The sequence below is a fragment of the Hemitrygon akajei genome, chromosome 11 (genome assembly GCF_048418815.1).
Source record: "Hemitrygon akajei chromosome 11, sHemAka1.3, whole genome shotgun sequence".
Taxonomy (NCBI): domain Eukaryota; kingdom Metazoa; phylum Chordata; class Chondrichthyes; order Myliobatiformes; family Dasyatidae; genus Hemitrygon; species Hemitrygon akajei.
In genome coordinates, this window is record NC_133134.1 from 174592605 (window position 1) to 174614434 (window position 21830).

The window sequence follows — 21830 nt, forward strand, 5'->3', positions numbered from 1 at the left end:
ATCCCTCAGACTGTCGAGAGGTCTGTAATATAGCCCCGTTAACATGGCCGTACCTTTCTTATTCCTTAATTGGTTTTACACTCAAACAAGGAACATCTGGGCAGCAAAGATGCATACATTAGGTATCTCTTTATCGACTACAGGTCAACATTCACAACCATCATCCCCTCAAAACTAATTCAAGACATAGGCCTTGGTACCCCCTGTGCAATTGGATTCTCGAATTCCTCACTTGCAGTCCCCAGTCAGTTGGATTGGCAACAACATTTCCTCCACAATCTCCCTCAGTACAGATGCACCACAAGGCTTTGTGCTTAGTCCTCTGCTCTACTTGCTTTATCATAAGTTCAACTCCAATGCAATATTTAGGTTTGCTGAGAACACCACTGTCATTGATTGAATTAAAATGTGGTGATGAATCAGCATATAGAAGGGATACTGAAAATCTGGCTGATTATCGACTTCAGCAGGAGGAAACTGGAAATCCATGAGTCAGTCCTCATCAGGTGATCAGAGATGGAGAAGGTCAGAAACTATAAATACTTTGGTATTTACATTTCAGAGTATGTCCTGGGCCCAGCACGTACTGTAAGTGCAATTACAAAAATAGTACACAGTGCCTCTATTTCCTTAAAAGTTTGCAAAGATTTGACAAGATATCTGAAACTTTGACAAATATCTATAGTTATGTGATGGAGAATATATTGAATGGAGACTATATTGAATGGTTACATCATGGCCTGGTATAGAAACACCAATGCTCTTGAACAGAAAATCCTATAAAAAGCATTGGATATGGCCCAGTCCATTGCAGGTGAAGCTCTCCCCAGCATTGAGCACAATCTACACGGAGTGCTGTCACAGGAAAGCAGCATCTGTTATCAAAGATCCCCACCATCTAGGACATGCTGCCATCAGGAAGAAGGTACAGGATCCTCAGGACTCACACCACCGGGTTCAGGAACAGTTATTACCCCTCAACCATCAGGCTCTTGAACCAGTGGGGATAACTTCACTCAGCTTCACTTGCCCCATCATTGAACTGTTCCCACAACCTATGAACTCACTTTCAAAGACTCTTCATCTCTTGTTCTTAATATTTATTGCTTGCTTGCTTATCTATCTATTTATTTATTATCATCAACACACAAAATGCTGGAGGAACTCAGTAGATCAGGCAGCATTTATGGAAATGAATAGATAGTCGATGTTTTGGGTTGAGACCCTTCTTCAGTCAAAAGCTGGTGGCTAAAATTATACAGAGAATTAAACAGACTGCCTGCCTTAAGGATTATGAGTTCTGAAGAAAGGTGACTGACCATAAAGGCTGCAGAACTTACTAAGTACATCCTGCATTGTCTGTTTTATTTTAGATTTCTAGTGTGTGCTACTTGATGTCCTCATTTTCACGTAATGTTTTTAAAAACAGAAACTGAGACAATGAACCCATCAGCAAGTGATGCGGATCTTAATATATCCAGAGAACAACAGGATACGAACACGAGAACACGAAGCAAGAAAACCATTGCAACCTTTCAGGTAAACTACCTTCATTAGTTCACTCACCCTTATGCCTTCTATTCTATTTTATGCTTGTCTTTCTCCAGTCAAGACTTTGTAACAGGAATCTAACTTAAATTCTTCTTTTCTAGATGGGTCAAAACTAATAAACATGATCAGCTTTTGATTCTATGATTTTTCATTAACTACAGTAAAACGCAATAAACCACTAATCCCCACAATGCCTTTAAGTTCAGTGGGATCCTATTTCCTGTACCTCCTTTAGCCTGGCCTTATAACTACCTTGCAGATAGTTCAAGTAGGTGACCAAGGGAGTGCCAATTCTCAGAAATACCTTCTCAATTTCCAGAGCACAAACTTTCTGAAGGGGCTGCAGAGATTCATAAGACCATAGGACCATAAGACACAGGAGCAGAATTAGGACATTTGGCCCATCAATTCTGCTCCACCATTTCATCATGGCTGATCCAATTTTCCTCTCAGCTCCAGTCTCTTGCTTTCTCTCCATATCTCTTCATGCCCTGTCCAATCAAAAATCATTGAACCTCTGCCTTAAATATACATAAAGATTTGGCCACCACAGCAGCCTGTGGCAAAGAATTCCATAGATTCACTACTCTCTGGCAAAAGAAATTCCTCCTCATCTCTGTTCTAAAAGGACAACCCTCTATTCTGAGGCTGCGTTCTCTGTCTTAGACTCTCGCACCACAAGAAACATCTTCTCCACATCAATCTATCAAGGCTCTTCACCATTCAATAAGTTTCAGTGAGGTCACCTGTCATTCTTCTCAATTTCAGTGAATACAGGCCCAGAGCCATCTAACGCTCTTCATATTACAAACTACTCCATTCTGGAATCATTTTTGTGAACCTCCTTTGAACCCTCTCTGGTTTCAACACTTCCTACCTAAGATAAGGGGCCCAAACCTACTCTCAATACTCCAAGTGAGGCCTCACCAGAGCTTTATAAAGTCTCAACACTAACCTTTGTTTTTTTTATATTCTAGTCCGCTTGACATGAATGCTAACATTGCATTTGCCTTCCTCACCACAGACTCAAACCTGCAAATTAACATTTAGAGAATCCTGCACAAGGACTTCCAAGACCCCTTGCACCTTAGTATTTAGTATTTTCTCTCCATTTAGAAAGTAGTCAACCTTTATATTTCTTCTACCAAAGTGCATGACCATACACTTCCTGACATTGTATTCCATCTGCCATTTGTGAGGGCACTGTGGATAGGATGGATGGTTTAAAAAAAAAGCAAAAATAACATGTAGTCAGACTGTCAGGATGTGCAGGCAGATGATAGGACATAATTGCAGCCAGCAGGGTGAGTATCAGTGCATTAGGGATGCAAAATCAAAAAGGGTAGCAAATACAGTACTCAAAGTGTTATATCTCAATGCACGGAGTACAAGAAATAAGGTGGATGATCTTGTGGCACTATTACAGATTGTCAGGTATGATGTTGTGGCCATCACTGAATCATGGCTGAAGGATGATTGTAGTTGGGAGCTGAATGTCCAAGGTTACACACTGTATCGGAGGGATAGGAAGGTAGGCAGAGGGGTTGGCGCGGCTCTACTAATAAAGAATGGCATCAAATCAGTAGAAAGATGTAACATAGGATCAGAAGATGTTGATTCCTTCTAAGTAGAGTTAAGAAACTGCAAGGTTAAGTGGACCCTGATGGCAGTTATATACTGGCCTCCCAACAGTGGCTGGGATGTGAACAACAGATTACAACAGGAAATAGAAAAGACGTGACAAAAGGACAATACTATGATAGTCATGGGAGATTTAAACATGCAGCTCGATTGGGGAAAATCAGATTGGTAATGCATCTCAAGGCAGTGAATTTGTTGATGGCTTTATAGAGCAGTTCGTCATTGAGTCTACTAGAGGATCAGCTATATGGGATTGGGTGTTATGACATGAACCATAGGTGATTAGGGAGCTTAAGGTAAAAGAACCCTTAGTAGCCAGTAATCACAATATGATTGAGTTCAACTTGAAAATTGATAGGGAGAAAGTGAAGTCTGATGTAGCAGCATTTCAATGGAGAAAAGGAAATTACAGTGGTATGAGAGAGGAGCTGGCCAAAGTAAATTAGAAGGAAGTGATGACAGCAGGGCAGCAATGGGAAAAATGAGGAAGGTGCAGGATAGATATTTTCCAAAAATAAAGAAATACTCAAATGGCAAGATAGTACAACTGTGGCTGACAAGGGAAGTCAAAGCTAATGTAAAAATAAAAGAGAGATAAAAATGGACATAGGACCGCCAGAAAATGAGGCCAGAGAAATAATTATTGGGACCAAGGAGATGGCAGATGAACTAACTGAGTATTTTGCATCAATCTTCACTATGGAAAACACTAGCAGTGTGCATGATGTTGAAAGATGTGAGAGAAGAGCAGTGAGTCAGAATCAGGTTTATTATCACTGGCGTGTGTCGTGGAATTTGTTAACTTAACAACAGGAGTTCAATGCAATACATAATATAGAAGAAGAAGAAAAAAAATAAGTAAAACAATTACAGTATATGTAAAGGTACAAAAGTCACCCGGACCAGATGAACTACACCCTAGGATTCTGAAAGAAGTAACATTAGAGATTGTAGTGGCATTAGCAATGATCTTCCAAAAAAAAAAATTGGACTCTGGTATGGTGCCAAAGGACTGGAAAATTGCAAATGTCACTCCACTCTTTAAGAAAGGAGGAAGGCAGCAAAAAGGAAATTATAGACCAGTTAACCTGACCTCAGTGGTTGGGAAAATGTTGGAGTCAGTTGTTAAGGATGAGGTGATGGAGTAGTTGGTGACACAGGACAAGATAGGACAAAGTCAGCATGGTTTCCTTCAGGGAAAATCCCGCCTGATGAACCTGTTGGAATTCTTTGAAGAGATTACAAGTAGGATAGATAAAGGGGATGCAGTGGATGTTGTATATTTGGACTTTCAGAAGGCCTTTGACAAGGTGCCACACATGAGGCTGCTTACCAAGTTAAGAGCCCGTGGTATTACAGGAAAGTTACTGGCATTGTTAGAGAATTGACTGATTGGCTGGAGACAATAGACAATAGACAGTAGGTGCAGGAGTAGGCCATTCAGCCCTTCTAGCCAGCACCGCCATTCACTGTGATCATGGCTGATCATACACAATCAGTACCTCGCTCCTGCCCTCTCCCCATATCCCTTGACCCCACTATCTATAAGAGCTCTATCTAACTCTCTCTTGAATGCATCCAGAGACTTGGTCTCCACTGCCTTCTGGGGCAAAGCATTCCACATATCCACTACTCTCTGGGTGAAAAAGTTTTTCCGCATCTCTGTTCTAAATGGCCTACCCCTTATTCTTAAACTGTGGCCTCTAGTTCTGGACTCACCCATCAGCGGGAACATGCTTCCTGCCTCTAGCGTGTCCAATCCCTTAATAATAAGGGAGGCAACGAGTGGGAATGAAAGGACCCTTTTCTGGTTGGCTGCCAGTGACTAACGGTGTTCCACAGGGGTTCAGTGCCTGGACCGCTTCTTTTCATGCTGTATATCAATGATTTAGATGATGGAATAGTTGGCTTTGTTGCCAAGTTTGCAGATGATAAAAGATTGGTGGAGGAGCAGGTAGTGTTGAGGAAACAGGTAGGCTGCAAAGGATTTATACAGATTAGGAGAATGGGCAAGAAGTGGCAAATGAAATACAATGTTGGAAAATACATGGTCCTGCACTTTGGCAGAAGAAATAAATGTGCAGACTATTTTCTAAACGGGGAGAGAATCCAAAAATCTGAGATGCAAAGGGCCTTGGGAGTCCTTGTGCAGAATACCCTAAAGGTTAACTTGCAGGCTGAGTTGGTGGTGAGGAAGGCAAATGCAATGTTGTCATTCATTTCAAGAGGTCTAGAGCAGGGATGAGATGCTGAGGCTTTATAAGGCACTGGTGAGGTCTTCCTTGAATATTGTGAACAGTATTAGGCTCCTCATCTAAGAAAAGATGTACTGGTATTGGAGAGAATTCAGAGAAAGTTCACAAGGGTGATTCCAGGAATGAAAGGATTATCGTACGAGGTACGTCTGAAGGCTCTGGGTCTGTACTCACTGGAATTTAGAAGGATGATGTCAGATCTCATTGAAACCTTTCAAATGTTGAAAGGCCTAGACAGAGTAAATGTGGTGGGAGAGTCGAGGACAAGAGGGCATAACCTCAGGATAGAGTGACATCCATTTAAAACAGAGATGTGGAGAAATTTCTTTATCCAGAAGCTGGTGAATTTGTGGAATTTATTATCACAGGCAGCTGTGGAGGCCAGGTTGTTGGGTGTTTTAAGGCAGAGCATGATAGATTCTTGATTGGACATGGCATCAAAGGTTACAGGGAGAAGGCCATGGAGTGGGGCTGATGAGGGAAAAATGGATCAGCCATGATTGACTGGCAGAGCAGACTTGATGGGCTGAATGGCCTAATTCTGCACCTATGTCTTATGGTCTTATTTCTTTGCCCATTCTCCTCAGCTTTCTAAGTCCTGTAGCCTCTCTACTTCCTCAAAAGTACCTGTCCTTCCAATTAACTTCATTCCATCATCAAAATCATAGACCTGTAATGTCAAAAGAATCGGTCCCAACACAGACCCCTGTGGAACACCACAAGTCACCAGCAGCCAGCCAGAAAAGGCTCCCTTTATTCCCACTCTTTGCCTCTGCCAATCAACCACTGCTTTATCCATGCTAGAATCTTTACTGAAATACCATGGGCTTCTAGCTTGGTAAGCAGCCTCGTGTGGTATCTTGTCAAAGGCCTTCTGAAAATCCAAGTACACAACATCAGCCAATTTAATTACAAGTTACTGTTTCTGCAGCTGGGATATGAAGAATTCCCCATGTTCATTTTTTTGCTACTTGCTGTTGAGTGAGATATTTAAGAGGTTGTTACAAAGTCTCCTGAAGGGAGGGATATGGACATTGTGTAGGTAGAAGGGATTAATTCATTTAATTTGTTTTATATAACACCATGAGCCTGTTCCTGTGCAGTTCTGTGCTCTAAGGCTTTATGCACCAAGGTCCATCCAGAATTCCATAGTGAATCCTCAGGATCCATCTTCCTGAGATCACCACCATCTCACTAAGTCTTCACCCAGTTCACTTCAATGTGATCCTCATTAATAAATGGTTGAGGGCACTATATTCTGTAAAGGCTTATAGTAACAGAACAGCATCTAGGGTGTAGTACTGAAATACTTCATTCTAGAAATAGCTGCATGTCTGACTATGCCACATTTCAGATTCAGGTTCAGATTCAGATTCAATTTATTGTAATTTAAAAACCACAAATGCAATGCAGTTAAAAAATGAGACAACGTTCCTCCAGAACGATATCACAAAAACACATGGCAAAACAGACAACACCAGAAAATCCACATAACGTTTGGCAATCCCCAATCCAGAGTCCGGAGAGGCTGCTGCATATTAATATCACGCTACCATCTTAGCATGTTTCCCGGAAAGGAGCTCCAATCCCACCAGACAAACAGGACCAAAAACTAAAGCTACAAGACCTGCACAAAACCATATAGTTACAACAGTGCAAACAATAGCATAATTGATTTAAAAAAAACAGACCATGGGCACAGTAAAAATAGTCCAAAGTCCAATAGTCCAAATAGTTCGAAAGAAACCACCACACAGTTTCCACAAGTCCTCAGGGTCCCGATTGTCTCATCATCCCACGCAGGCGGCAGAAGGGAATACCCCCGCTATGGATTTCCATGGCGCCGCCCAACTCAGCCTCACAGACGCAGCACACACTGAAAGCGACCTGACCGCAGCGGACTCCAAGTCCATCGAATCTCCGAGCCTCTGACCATCTCCTCAGGCACGGCTTCTCCAAGCACCATCCTCTGCCGAGCGTATTAAGATGCCCCCGCCAACGGCCATCGGCAATTTGTATTTACAGTGTGGCAAAATACCTCAGTATGTTCTCCTTACAAAATAAAAACTCAAATCTCAGGAAATGCTGTGCAGTTAGTCAATTCTCAGTTATCAGCAAAGTGTTGAATGTCATTGACAAGTGATGAAGGCAACATTTAAAGGAGTTACTGGTTGAGTACTTGAACCACTAAGGTATAGGAGACTATGAAGTAAGTGCTAGTAACTGAGATTAGTATAGATCAGGGGTTCCCAACCTTCATTTATACCATAGACCAATAACATTAAGCAAGGGTCCGTGGACCATAGGAAGTGGCCAGTGAGTGAGTGGACCAGTGAAGGAGTGGAGCTCGAGAGGCTTCGATAAGAAGAGGCGGAGGACGAGCTTGTTCCCAGTTCGGCTTTACAGTGCCTCCTGAGACGGTGATGTGCCTCTCCTGTGAGATGTGGCAGTCTTGGGGGATCTCCCCTCTCCACAATAGTCACATCTGCCAGAAGTGCATGTAGCTGGGCGATCTGGAAGACCGTGTGAGGAATCTGGAGCAGCAACTGGATGACCTTCGACTCGTAAGGGAGAATAAGGCAATCATAGATGAGAGCTACAGGGAGGTAGTCACACCTAGGCTGCCGGAAGCAGGTCGTTGGGTGACAGTCTGAGGGGGGAAAGCGAAAGTGAATAGACAGGCAGTGCAGAGCACCCCTGTAGCCATTCCCCTGAATAATAAGTTTACCGTCCTGGATACTGTTGGCAGGGACAACCGACCAGGTGTGAGCCACGGTGGTAGGGCCTCCAGCACTGAGCCTGACTCTGTGGTGCAGAAGGGTGGGACGCAGAAGAGGAGAGCTGTCGTCATTGGAGACTCTACAGTCAGGGGAGCAGACAGGAGATTTTGTGGATGTGAGGAGGACATCCACATGGTTTGTTGCCTCCCAGTGCCAGGGTCCGGGATGTCTCTGACTGAGTGCATGACATCCTGGTATGAGAGGGAAAGCAACCAGAAGTCATGATACATGTTGGTACCAATGACAAAGGCAGGAAGAGGGATAAGGTCCTGAAGTGTGAGTTTCAGAAACTAGGCAGAAGGCTAAAGAACAGGACCTCAAGGGTGGCGTTCTCAGGATTGCTGCCAGTGCTACATGATAGTGATGGTAAGAATTGGAGGAGATGGCAGTTGAATGCGTGGCTGAGAAGTTGGTGCAGGAGGCAGGGTTTTAGATTTTTGGATCATTGGGATCTCTTCTGGGGAAGGTGGGACCTGTACAGATTGGATGGGTTGCACCTGAACTCGAGGAGGATCAATATCCTTGCAGGTAGGTTTGCTAGCATGGTTCAGGAGGGTTTAAACTAATTTGCAAGGGGGATGGGAACCAGAGCGATAGAGCAGTGAAAGAAGTGCATGGAGTAAATCCAGATCTAACATATAGAGAGGCTTTGAGGAAAGAGAAGCAGAATAAAGGGTGTAAAGGTAGTAAGGTAGAAGGGCTAAAGTGTGTGTACTTCAATGCAAGAAGCATCAGGAACAAAGGTGATGAACTGAGAGCTTGGATACATACATGGAATTATGATGTAGTGGCCATTACAGAGACTTGGCTGGCACCAGGGCAGGAATGGATTCTCAATATTCCTGGATTTCAGTGCTTTAAAAGGGATAGAGAGGGGGGGAAGGGGGAGGAGGGGTGGCATTACTGGTCAGAGATACTAATACAGCTACAGAAAGGGTGAGCAATGTAGCAGGATCCTCTTTTGAGTCAGTATGGGTGGAAGTCAGGAACAGGAAGGGAGCAGTTACTCTATTGGGGGTATTCTATAGGCCCCCTGGTAGCAGCAGAGATACCGAGGAGCAGATTGGGAGGCAGATTTTGGAAAGGTGCAACAATAACAGGGTTGTTATCATGGGTGACTTTAACTTCCCTAATATTGATTGGCACCTGATTAGTTCCAAGGGTTTAGATGGGGAAGAGTTTGTTAAGTGTGTCCAGGATGGATTCCTGTCACAGTATGTTGACAGGCCGACTAGGGGGAATGCCATACTAGATCTAGTATTAGGTAACGAACCGGGTCAGGTTACAGATCTCTCAGTGGGTGAGCATCTAGGGGACAGTGACCACCGTTCCCTGGCCTTTAGCATTATCATGGAAAAGGACAGAATCAGAGAAGACAGGAAAATTTTTAATTGGGGAAGGGCAAATTATGAGGCTATAAGGCTCATAATATAAGACTTGTGGGTGTGAATTGGGATGATGTTTTTGCAGGGAAATGTACTATGGACATGCAGTCATTGTTTAAGGATCTCTTGCAGGATGTTAGGGATAAATGTGTCCCGGTGAGGAAGATAAAGAATGGTAGGGTGAAGGAACCATGGGTGACAAGTGAAGTGGAAAATCTAGTCAGGTGGAAGAAGGCAGCATACATGAGGTTTAGGAAGCAAGGATCAGATGGGTCTATTGAGGAATATAGGGTAGCAAGAAAGGAGCTTAGGAAGGGGCTGACAAGAGCAAGAAGGGGGCATGAGAAGGCTTTGGCGAGTAGGGTAAAGGAAAACCCCAAGGCATTCTTCAATTATGTGAAGAACAAAAGGATGACAGGAGTGAAGGTAGGACTGATTAGAGATAAAGATGGGAAGATGTGCCTGGAGGCTGTGGAAGTGAGTGAGGTCCTCAATGAATACTCCTCTTCGGTATTTACCAATGAGAGGGAACTTGAGGAAGGTGAGGACAATATGAGTGAGGTTGATGTTCTGGAGCATGTTGTAATTAAGGGAGAGGAGGTGTTGGAATTGTTAAAATACATTAGGATGGATAAGTCTCTGGGGCCTGATGGAATATTCCCCAGGCTGCTCCACGAAGCGAGGGAAAAGATTGCTGAGCCTCTGGCTAGGATCTTTTTGTCCTCGTTGTCCACGGGAATGGTACCGGAGGATTGGAGGGAGGCGAATGTTGTCCCCTTGTTCAAAAAAAGGTAGCAGGGATAGTCCGGGTAATTAGAGACCCTTACGTCTGTGGTGGGAAAGCTGTTGGAAAAGATTCTTAGAGATAGCATCTATGGGCATTTAGAGAATCGTGGAATGATCAGGGACAGTCAACATGGCTTTGTGAAGGGCAGATCATGTCTAACAAGCCTGATAGAGTTCTTTGAGGAGGTGACCAGGCATATAGATGAGGCTGATGCAGTGGATGTGATCTACATGGATTTTAGTAAGGCATTGGACAAGGTTCCACACGGTAGACTTATTCAGAAAGTCAGAAGGCATGGGATCCAGCGAACTTTGGCCAGGTGGATTCAGAATTGGCTTGCCTGTAGAAGGCAAGAGGGTCATGGTGGAGGGAGTACATTCAGATTGGAGGGTTGTGACTAGTGGTGTCCCACAAGGATCTGTCCTGGGACCTCTACTTTTCGTGATTTTTATTAACAACCTGGATGTTGGGGTAGAAGGGTGGGTTGGCAAATTTGCAGAGTGGTGGTGTTGTAGATAGTGTAGAGGATTGTCGAAGATTGCAGAGAGATATTGATAGGATGCAGAAGTGGGCTGAGAAGTGGCAGATGGAGTTCAACCCAGAGAAGTGTGAGGTGGTATACTTTGGAAGGACAAACTCCAAGGCAAAGTACAACATAAATGGCAGGATACTTGGTAGTGTGGAGGAGCAGAGCGATCTGGGGTTACACATCCACAGATCCCTGAAAGTTGCCTCACAGGTAGATAGGGTAGTTAAGAAAGCTTATGGAATGTTTGCTTTCATAAATCGAGGGATAGAGTTTAAGAGATGCGATGTAATGATGCAGCTCTATAAAACTCTAGTTAGGCCACACTTGGAGTACTGTGTCCAGTTCTGGTCGCCTCACTATAGGAAGGATGTGGAAGCATTAAAAGGGTACAGAAGAGATTTACCAGGACGCTGCCTGGTTTAGAGAGTATGGATTATAATCAGAGATTAAGGAAGCTAGGGCTTTACTCTTTGGAGAGAAGGAGGATGAGAGGAGTCATGATAGAGGTGTACAAGATATTAAGAGGAATAGACAGAGTGGACAGCCAGCGCCTCATCCCCAGGGCACCACTGCTCAATACAAGAGGACATGGCTTTAAGGTAAGGGGAGGGAAGTTCAAGGGGGATATTAGAGGAAGGTTTTTCACTCAAAGAGTGGTTGGTGCATGGAATGCACTGCCTGGGTCAGTGGTGGAGGCAGATACACTAGTGAAGTTTAAGAGACTACTAGACAGGTATATGGAGGAATTTAAGGTGGAGGGGTTATATGGGAGGCAGGTTTGAGGGTCGGCGCAACATTGTGGGCCGAAGGGCCTGTAATGTGCTGTACTATTCTATGTTCCATGTTCTATGTTCTATGACCCCATGCTGGGTATCCCTGATATAGACTGATACTTGATAAAGTAGACACATTTGGGTAAAGGGCCTCTGCTTGTAAACTGGACGAACAGAAGGGTGTGAAACTTGATTCTGTATCAATTACTCTATATTCTGTTTTAGACTTGTTCTTACGTTAATCCTTCACATCAGTTAGTAGAAGTGTATGGGTCTTCACAAATGGGAAAATCTGCAGATGCTGGAAATTCTGCTTCTTCTCTCCATTTCTGTTGAAGGTCTCAGGGTGAAATGTTGACTGTAACTCTTTTGCATAGATTTCACTTGGCCTGCTGAGTTCCTCCTGTGCTTCGTGTATGGGACTTGTTCTTTTACAAATTATTTTAAACATTGCTTCAAACTTCATGTTTTGTACATCTTTATATATTTTCTTATAATTTATTATACTCTAATACCTAGGACAAGAGGGCATGACTTTTGGATTGAAGGACATCCATTTAGAACTGAGATGCAGAGAAATTACTTTAGTCAGAGGGTGGTAAATCTGTGGAACTTGTTGCCATGAGTGGCTGTGGAGGCTAAGTCACTGGGTGCATTTAAGGCAGAGATAGATTTGTTTCTGATTAGCCAGGGCATCAAAGGGTATGGGGAGAAGGCAGGGGAGTGGGGATGACTGGAACAATTGGATCAGCCCATGACTGAATGGCACAGCAGTCTCGATAGGCCCGAAGTTGTGCCGAACATGTCCCCACCATAGAAATTACTAGGCCATAGCCCTGATTTTTTCTAAGCTCCATGTACCTATCCAAAAGTCTCTTAAAAGACCCTATTGTATCTTCCTCCACTACCGTTGCCAGCTGCCCATTCCACGCACTCTTCACTCTCTGCGTGAAAAAACTTACCCCTGACATCTCCTCTGTACCTACTCTCAAGCACCTTAAACCTGTGCCCTCTTGTGGCAACCATTTCAGCACTGGGAAAAAGCCTCTGACTATCCACACAATCTATGCCTCTCATCATCTTATACACCTCTCAGGTCACCTCTCATCCTCTGTCGTTCCAAGGAGAAAAGGCCAAGTTCACTCAACCTGTTTTCATAAGGCATACTCCCCAATCCAGGCAAAATCCTTGTAAATCTCCTCTGCACCCTTTCTATGGCTTCCACATCCTTTCTGTAGTGAGGCAACCAGAACTGAGTACAGTCATCCAAGTGGGATCTGACCAGGGTCCTATATAGCTGCAACATTACCTCTTGGCTCCTAAATTCAATTCCACGATTGATGAAGGCCAATACACCGTATGCCTTCTTAACCACAGAGTCAACCTGCAGAGCTGCTTTGAGTGTCCTATGTACTCAGACCCCAAGATCGCTCTAATCCTCCACACTGCCAAGGGTCTTACTATTAATACTATAGTCTGCCATCATATTTGACCTACAAAAATGAACCACTTCACAGTTACCTGGGTTGAATACCATCTGCCACTTCTCAACCCAGTTTTGCATCCTATCAATGTCTTGCTGTAACTGATGACAGCCCTCCACACTATCCACAACACCTCCAACCTTTGTGTCATCAGCAAACTTACTAACCCATCCCTCCACTTCCTCATCCAAGTCATTTATAAAAATCAGTAAGAGCAAGGCTCTCAGAACAGATCACTAAGGCACACCACTGTTCACCACTGACCTCCATGCAGAATATGACCCATCTACAACCACTCTTTGCCTTCTGTGGGCAAGCCAGTTCTAGATACACAAAGCAAGGTCCCTTAGGATCGTATGCCTCCTTACTTTCTCAATAAGCCTTGCATGGGGTACCTTGTCAAATGTCTTGCTGAAATCCATGTACACTACATCTATTGCTCTACCTTTAACAATGTGTTTAGTCACATCCTCAAAAAATTCAGTCAGGCTCATAAGGCACGACCTGCCCTTGACAAAGCCATGCTGACTATTTCTAACAAATGTTCAGAAGTCCTACCTCTCAGGATCTTCTCCATCAACTTACCAACCACTGAAGTAAGACTCACTGGTTTATAATTTCCTGGGCTAACTCCACTCCCTTTCTTGAATAAAGGAACAACATCCGCAACCCTCCAGTCTTTCGAAACCTCACCTGTCCTCATTGATGATGCAAAGATCATCACCAGAGGCTCAGCAATCTCCTTCCTCACCTCCCACAGTAGCCTGGGGTACATCTCATCTGGTCCCGGCGACTTATCTAACTTGATGCTTTTCAAAAGCTCCAGCACATCCTCTTTCTTAATATCTACATGCTCAAGCTTTTCAGTCTGCTGCAAGTCATTACTACAATCACCAAGATCCTTTTCCATAGTGAATACTGAAGTATTCATTCAGTACCTCTACTATCTCCTCGAGTTATATGGCAGGGGGTTTGGAACCTTCTGATATTTCCTCCAGTTCCATACACTCTTTCCCACTGTCACACTTGATAGATCATATTCTTTCACATCTCATCCTCTTGCTCTTTACATACTTGTAGAATGCCTTGGGGTTTTCCTTCATCCTGCTTGCCAAGGCCTTCTCATGGCCCCTACTGACTCTCCTCATTTCCTTCTTAAGATCCTTCCTGTTAGCCTTATAATCTTCTAGATCTCTACCATTACCTATCTCTCTGAACCTTTTGTAAGCATTTCTTTTCTTCTTGACTAAATTTATTACAGCCTTTGTACACCACGGTTCCTGTACCCTACCATAACTTCCCTGTCTCATTGGAATGTACCTATGCAGAACTCCATATAAATATCCCCTGAACATTTGCCGCATTTCTTCCCTACCTTTCCCTGAGAACATCTGTTCCCAATTTAAGCTTACAATTTCCTGCCTGATAGCCTCATAATTTCCCTTAGTCCAATTAAACGCTTTTCTAACTTGTCTGTTCCTATCTCTCTCCAATGCTATTGTAAAGGAGATAGAATTATGATCATTACCTCCAAAATGCTCTCACACTGAGAGATCTGACACCTGACCAGGTTTATTTCCCATTATCAAATCAAGTACAACCTCTCTCTTGTAGGCTTATCTACATACTGTGTCAAAGAAACCTTCCTGAACACACCTAACAAACTCTACCTTTGCGGTCCTGCCTCTCAACTTCTTTCCTAACTCCCTGTAGTCTTTTTTCAGGACCTCTTCCCTTTTCCGATCTATGTCATTGGTACCAATATGCACCATGACCTCTGGCTGTTTTCCCTCCCACTGCAGGATATCATGGACGTGATCTGAAACATCCCAGATCCTGGAACATGGGAGGCAAACTACCATCTGAGTTTCTTTCCTGTGTCCACAGAATCACCTGTCTGACCCCCTAACTATAGAGTCCCCTATCACTACTGCCTTTCCCTACCCTTCTGAGCCACAGGGCCGGACTCTGTGCCAGAGGCACAGCCACTGTTGGTTCCCCCAGGTAGACTGTCCCCAACAACAGTACTCAAACAGGAGTACTTATTATTCAGGGGGACAGTCACAGAGGTACTCTCTGGTACCTGACTCTTCCTTTTCCCTCTCCTAACTGTTACCCGCTTGTCTGCCTTCCGTGGCTCCGGTGTGATCACCTGCCTATAGCTCCTCTCTATCAGCTCCTCGCTCTCCCTGACCAGACAGAGGTCATCGAGCTGCAACTCCATTTCCCTAACACGGTCCCTTAGGAGCTGCAGCTCGACACACTACGTGCAGATATGGCTGTCTGGGATGCTGTGAGACTCCAAAACTTCCCACATCTGACACTGAGCACAGAACACCGGACTCACACACATACTTCCTATCCGCAATTAACACAGGTAAACCTACCTCACCTCATCCCATTACCAGCTAAACCCATTTAGCCAAAGCCCTCTCACTCCACTGCCCACTGGATATAGCGGTCTTCTTTCTAAACTTTACCCGCTCTACTGGCTGACATCACGTGCCTGCGCAATTTTGACACTCTTTACGCCAAGTAGTAAAATTCCTTTGCTCCGGAAATCCTTAGCCGTTCCACTCGCAGCCTTTTAGCTTTGATCTAAAAGGGATACTACTGTAATTGGGATCAGAGGATGTGGGTACTGGGGCCCCTGTGAGCTTTTGGAAATTGTGTGAAAAATCACTTGTGAGCTAATTGCAAAAACATCGAAGTTTCCAAAGTCAGATAGAAGAAAGAGGTTTCCAATCATCAGATGGCAGAACGAGGTTTCCAATAGTCAGATTGTGGAATGTGGTTTCCAATCATCAGAGAATGAAACGAGGTCTCCAATCGTCAGAAAGTGAAATGAAGTTTCCAGTCATCAGATCGTGGAACGAGGTTTCCAATAGTCAGGCAGTGGAATGATGTTTCCAATAGTCAGACAGTGGAACGAAGTTTCCAATAGTCAGATAGTGGAATGAGTTTTCCAATAGTCAGATAGTGGAATGATGTTTCCAATAGTCAGACAGTGGAATGATGTTTCCAATAGTCAAGCAGTGGAATGATGTTTCCAATAGTCAGACAGTGGAACGAAGTTTCCAATAGTCAGATAGTGGAATGAGTTTTCCAATAGTCAGACAGTGGAATGATGTTTCCAATAGTCAGACAGTGGAATGAGTTTTCCAATAGTCAGATAATGGAATGAGCTTTATCATAGTTAGACAGAGGAATGAGGTTTCCAATTGTCAGATAGTGGAACAAGTTTTCCAATAGTCAGGCAGTGGAATGATGTTTCCAATAGTCAGACAGTGGAACAAAGTTTCCAATAGTCAGATAGTGGAATGAGTTTTCCAATAGTCAGATAGTGGAATGATGTTTCCAATAGTCAGACAGTGGAATGAGTTTTCCAATAGTCAGATAATGGAATGAGGTTTATCATAGTTAGACAGAGGAATGAGGTTTCCAATAGTCAGACAGTGGAATGAGGTTTCCAATTGTCAGGTAGTGGAATGAGGTTTACAATGGTCAGATAGTGGAACAAGTTCCAATAGTCAGACAGTGGAAAGGAGTTTCCAATAGTCAGATAGTGGAGCGAGATTTCCAATCATCAGATAGTGGAATGAGGTTTCCAATTGTCAGACAATGGAATGAGGCTTCCGATAGTCAGACAGTGGAACGAGGCTTCCAATAGTCAGATAGTGGAATGAGGTTTCCAATACTCAGATACTGGAGTGAGATTTCCAATCATCAGACAATAGAACAAGGTTTCCAGTAGTCAAACAGTGGAATGTGGCTTCCAATACTCATATAGTGGACCGAATCATCAGATAGTGGAGCGAGTTTTCCAATAGTTAGATAGTGGAATGAGGCTTCCAATAGTCAGATAGTGGAATGAGGTTTCTAATACTCAGATAGTGGACCGAGGTTTCGAATCATCAGATAGTGGAGTGAGTTTTCCAATAGTCAGATAGGGGATTTCCCAATGTTCCTCCGTGCTCCCATGTCCATTTTCAATCGATTATGATTGCACATGGCACCCCACTTCACAAATAACAGATAATCAGCTCCGGAGTGGCCGCTGCAAGCTGCGTCGCCATCTTGGAAATCAGATAGTGGAACAAGGTCTCCAGGTGTCTGACAGCAGAATGAGGTCTCAAATCATCAGATAACAGATTAATGGTCTTCCCATATTTGGATTTTCGGATTGTCTTTGATAAAGTCCAAATTAAATGAAGTTTTGCAAAAGTAAAACACTTGGGAACATGGTTAGTCTACTGACATGGTTGACAGACCAAAAAAAGATAGGAATATCGAGACTTTTCAATGTTTCAGCCAGTTGGGCAACAGGTATCATGTTGTAAAGAAGATGTAGTTTTATAGAGTGGACAGATACGTGGCAGATGCTGTACAATGTGGATAAATTGAAGTCACCCACTATGGTAGGAACAACAGAAAGGTAAAGCACTGTTTAAATTGTGAAAGATGGGAAGTATTGATGTGGAAGAAGGCAGGTGTTTTTTTTGTACCAATCTCTGAAAGCAATTGTAGGTGCAGCAAATAGTTAAGAAGCAAATGGTATTTATTGCAAGAGACTGAGTGCAAGAGCAAAGGTTTTGAATTGCAATTATTTTAGGCCTGGGTAAGATCATACCTGGAACCTCTGTGCAGTTTTGGCTTCATCTCGGAATGAATCCCCTTGCCTGAGAGGGTTCACCATACTAACTTCTGGGATATCAGGACTATTGTATGAGGAATGATTAAGTTGACTGGACTTGTATTTATTTGCTAGAGTTCAGAAGAGGAGGAGATCTAACTGAAATATATAAAATTTTGACAAGGTTTGACGGGGTAGAGACACAAAAGGTGGCATATGTTAGAATATGAAGCAGCAAGCAATGTGCTGGAGGAACTCAACAGCTTGAGCACCATCTGTTGGTAGGCAGACAGAACTGTCAATGTTTCAGGTTGAAACTGCATCTTGGACTGATGATACTGCTTGACCTGTTGGTTTCCTGCAACAGATTTTTGCTTGACAGGATTTTACCTCAAGGAATCCAGGGTCAGGAGTGACAGTCTCAGGATATGGGGTAAAATACTTGAAGCAAAGATGAGAAATTTCTTCACTTGGAGGATGGTGAGCTTATAGAATTCTCCATTGCAAGGACTGTTGAGATGAGATTGCTGCATCTAGTTAAGAAGAATGATAGACAGAAAACATGTATGAGTAAAGAATGGGAATGTGGTATTAAAATAGATCATCCCCATGTTTATTTCAATTCCAAGCTCAAAGTTCAAACATCTTATTTCTGCTCCTCCTTTCTGTGTTTCCATGTGCCAACACCATCTTTTCATATTGTTGCAGATTTACAGCACAGAGCTGGAGAAGGAATACAACAATTTTCAAGACTGGCTTTATATCTTCCCTCTATACCGGGGGAAAGCCAATGAAGATGAGTTTGAAGATAATGTTGACGATCGAGTTATGGGCAAATGCAAGGTCAGCCTCAATACCTTTATGAAATCTCTTGCTTACGGAGTTCTTTAGGATTTGATTCAAAACATGTGGAGTCCTTTTTCATTAGCAAGAAAGGTGAAGAAATTATAAAAGAAGAATTTTATCAAGACTTCAGACAAAGTTCCACATGCAAGCCTGGCAAAAAAGTTAATCTAAAGCAATGTTACAAATTGGCTCTGTGGTTTAAAGCAAAGGTGAAAGTTTGTTGGGGACCTATAATACATTAAAGTGATAACTGTTTTTTGTTTCTAAGTTCTATCTATATGGCCTCTTTGGATAATCTCCCAGGAATATCCTCTCTATGCACTGTCCTTCCACATCAAAATGTTAATTTTCTCCTTTTTTACCTGTTCCTCAATCACACCTGTGGCATTTGTATTCTGTAACATTGCAAGTCCTACCTTTCAGAAACATTGAGTTGTCAGTTCTACCTTTTGGAAAAATTGAGTTGTCAATCCTACCTTTGAGAAACATTGAGTTGCTAGTTCTACCTTTCGGAAACATTAGGCTGCCAGTCCTACCTTTCGGAAACATTAAGCTGCCATTCCTACCTTTCAGAAACATTGAGTTGTCAGTCCTACCTTTCAGAAACATTGAGTTGTCAGTCCTACCTTTCAGAAACATTAAGCTGCCATTCCTACCTTTTGGAAACATTGAGTTGTCAATCCTACCTTTCAGAAACATTAAGATGTCAGTTCTACTTTTCTTTCAGCCATGTTTCTGTTATGGCTCTAATATCCCAGTGCTCAGAAACAACTTAAATCCTGAGTACTCCAGTATTTAAATCTGCTTGGATACGTGCATGGATAAGAGAGGTTAAGAGAGAAATGGCCAGCTATAGGCTAATGGGAATCGTGTGGTGGGCCCCATGTTGCATGTCCGAGTTGGGCCAAAGGGATGGAATGATGGATAGTGAAGCAAACTTGATAGGTTGAATGGTCTAATTCTGCTCCAATGTCTTATGGCTTGTTTCCATGCTATATACTCGATGACTCTGTCATATTCATCTGTTAATAAATGGACAGACAAAGGCAGACATGTAAGGAGCCCTGAGGTGGCAGTAGAGTCACCATGGGTGACAGGTGAAGTGGAAAATCTAGTCAGGTGGAAGAAGGCAGCATACATGAGGTTTAGGAAGCAAGGATCAGATGGGTCTATTGAGGAATATAGGGTAGCAAGAAAGGAGCTTAAGAAGGGGCTGAGAAGTGCAAGAAGGGGGCATGAGAAGGCCTTGGTGAGTAGGGTAAAGGAAAACCTCAAGGCATTCTTCAATTATGTGAAGAACAAAAGGATGACAGGAGTGAAGGTAGGACAGATTAGAGATAAAAGTGGGAAGATATGCCTGGAGGCTGTGGAAATGAGTGAGGTCCTCAATGAATACTTCTCTTCGGTATTCACCTATGAGAGGGAACTTGATGATGGTGAGGACAATATGAATGAGGTTGATGTTCTGGAGCATGTTTATATTAAGGGAGAGGAGGTGTTGGAGTTGTTAAACTACATTAGGACGGATATGTCCCCGGGGCCTGACGGAATATTCCCCAGGCTACTCCACGAGGCAAGGGAAGAGATTGCTGAACCTCTGGCTAGTATCTTTATGTCCTCGTTGTCCATGGAAATGGTACCGGAGGATTGGAGGGAGGCAAATGTTGTCCCCTTGTTCAAAAAATGTAGTAGGGATAGTCCAGGTAATTATAGACCAGTAAGCCTTATGTCTGTGGTGGGTAAGCTGTTGGAAAAGATTCTTAGAGATAGGATCTATGGGCATTTAGAGAATCATGGTCTGATCAGGGACAGTCAGCATGGCTTTGTGAAGGGCAGGTCGTATCTAACAAGCCTGTTAGAATTCTTTGAGGAGGTGACCAGGCATATAGATGAAGGTAGTGCAGTGGATGTGATCTACATGGATTTTAGTAAGGCATTTGACAAGGCTCCACATGGTAGGCTTATTCAGAAAGTCAGAAGGCATGGGATCCAGAGAAGTTTGGCTAGGTGGATTCAGAATTGGCTTGCCTACAGAAGGCAGAGGGTCGTGGTGGAGGGAATACATTCAGATTGGAGAGTTGTGACTAGTGGTGTCCCACAAGGATCTGTTCTGGAACCTCTACGTTTTGTGAGTTTTATTAATGACCTGGATGTGGGGGTAGAAGGGTGGGTTGGCAAGTTTACAGACAACACAAAGGTTGTTGGTGGTGTAGATAGTGTAGAGGATTGTCAAAGATTGCAGAGAGACATTGATAGGATGCAGAAGTGGGCTGAGAAGCGGCAGATGGAGTTCAACCCAGAGAAGTGTGAGGTGGTACACTTTGGAAGGACAAACTCCAAGGCAGAGTACAAAGTAAATGGCAGGATACTTGATAGTGTAGAGGAGCAGAGGGATCTGGGGGTACATGTCCACAGATCCCTGGAAGTTGCCTCACAGGTAGATAGGGTAGTTAAAAAAGCTTATGGGGTGTTAGCTTTCAGAAATCGAGGGATAGAGTTTAAGAGACGCAGTGTAATGATGCAGCTCTATAAAACTCTAGTTAGGCCATACTTGGAGTACTGTGTTCAGTTCTGGTCACCTCACTATAGGAAGGATGTGGAAGCATTGGAAAGGGTACAGAGGAGATTTACCAGGATGCTGCCTGGTTTAGAGAGTATGGATTATGATCAGAGATTAAGGGAGCTAGGGCTTTACTCTTTGGAGAGAAGGAGGATGAGTGGGGACATGATAGAGGTGTACAAGATATTAAGAGGAATAGACAGAGTGGACAGCCAGCGCCTCTTCCCCAGGGCACCACTGCTCAGTACAAGAGGACATGGCTTTAAGGTAAGGGGTGGGAAGTTCAAGTGGGATATTCGAGGAAGGTTTACCACTCAGAGAGTGGTTGGTGCTTGGAATGCACTGCCTGAGTCAGTGGTGGAGGCAGATACACTAGTGAAGTTTAAGAGACTACTAGACAGGTATATGGAGGGATTTAGGGTGGGGGTTATATGGGAGGTAGGGTTTGAGGGTTGGCACAACATTGTGGGCCGAAGAGCCTGTAATGTGCTGTACTGTTCTATGTTCTAGAGGTAGATAGATGGATGAGAAAGGCTAAAACATGGTGCATTGCGTGAAGTGTCTCTGTCCATTACAGGAAAGATGTGGAGGCTTCAGGGAGGGTTT

At 43.5% G+C, this 21830-nt stretch overlaps 1 protein-coding gene across 1 annotated transcript in view; it reads left to right on the forward strand.

The window, feature by feature from the left end:
* The window catches only part of fer1l4 (fer-1 like family member 4), a 477640-nt gene that overhangs the window by 333494 nt on the left and 122316 nt on the right, over positions 1–21830 (forward strand). Inside the window, 2 exon segments of the mRNA XM_073062298.1 lie at positions 1430–1539; positions 18527–18661. Coding sequence (XP_072918399.1) covers positions 1430–1539; positions 18527–18661 — 245 coding nt within the window.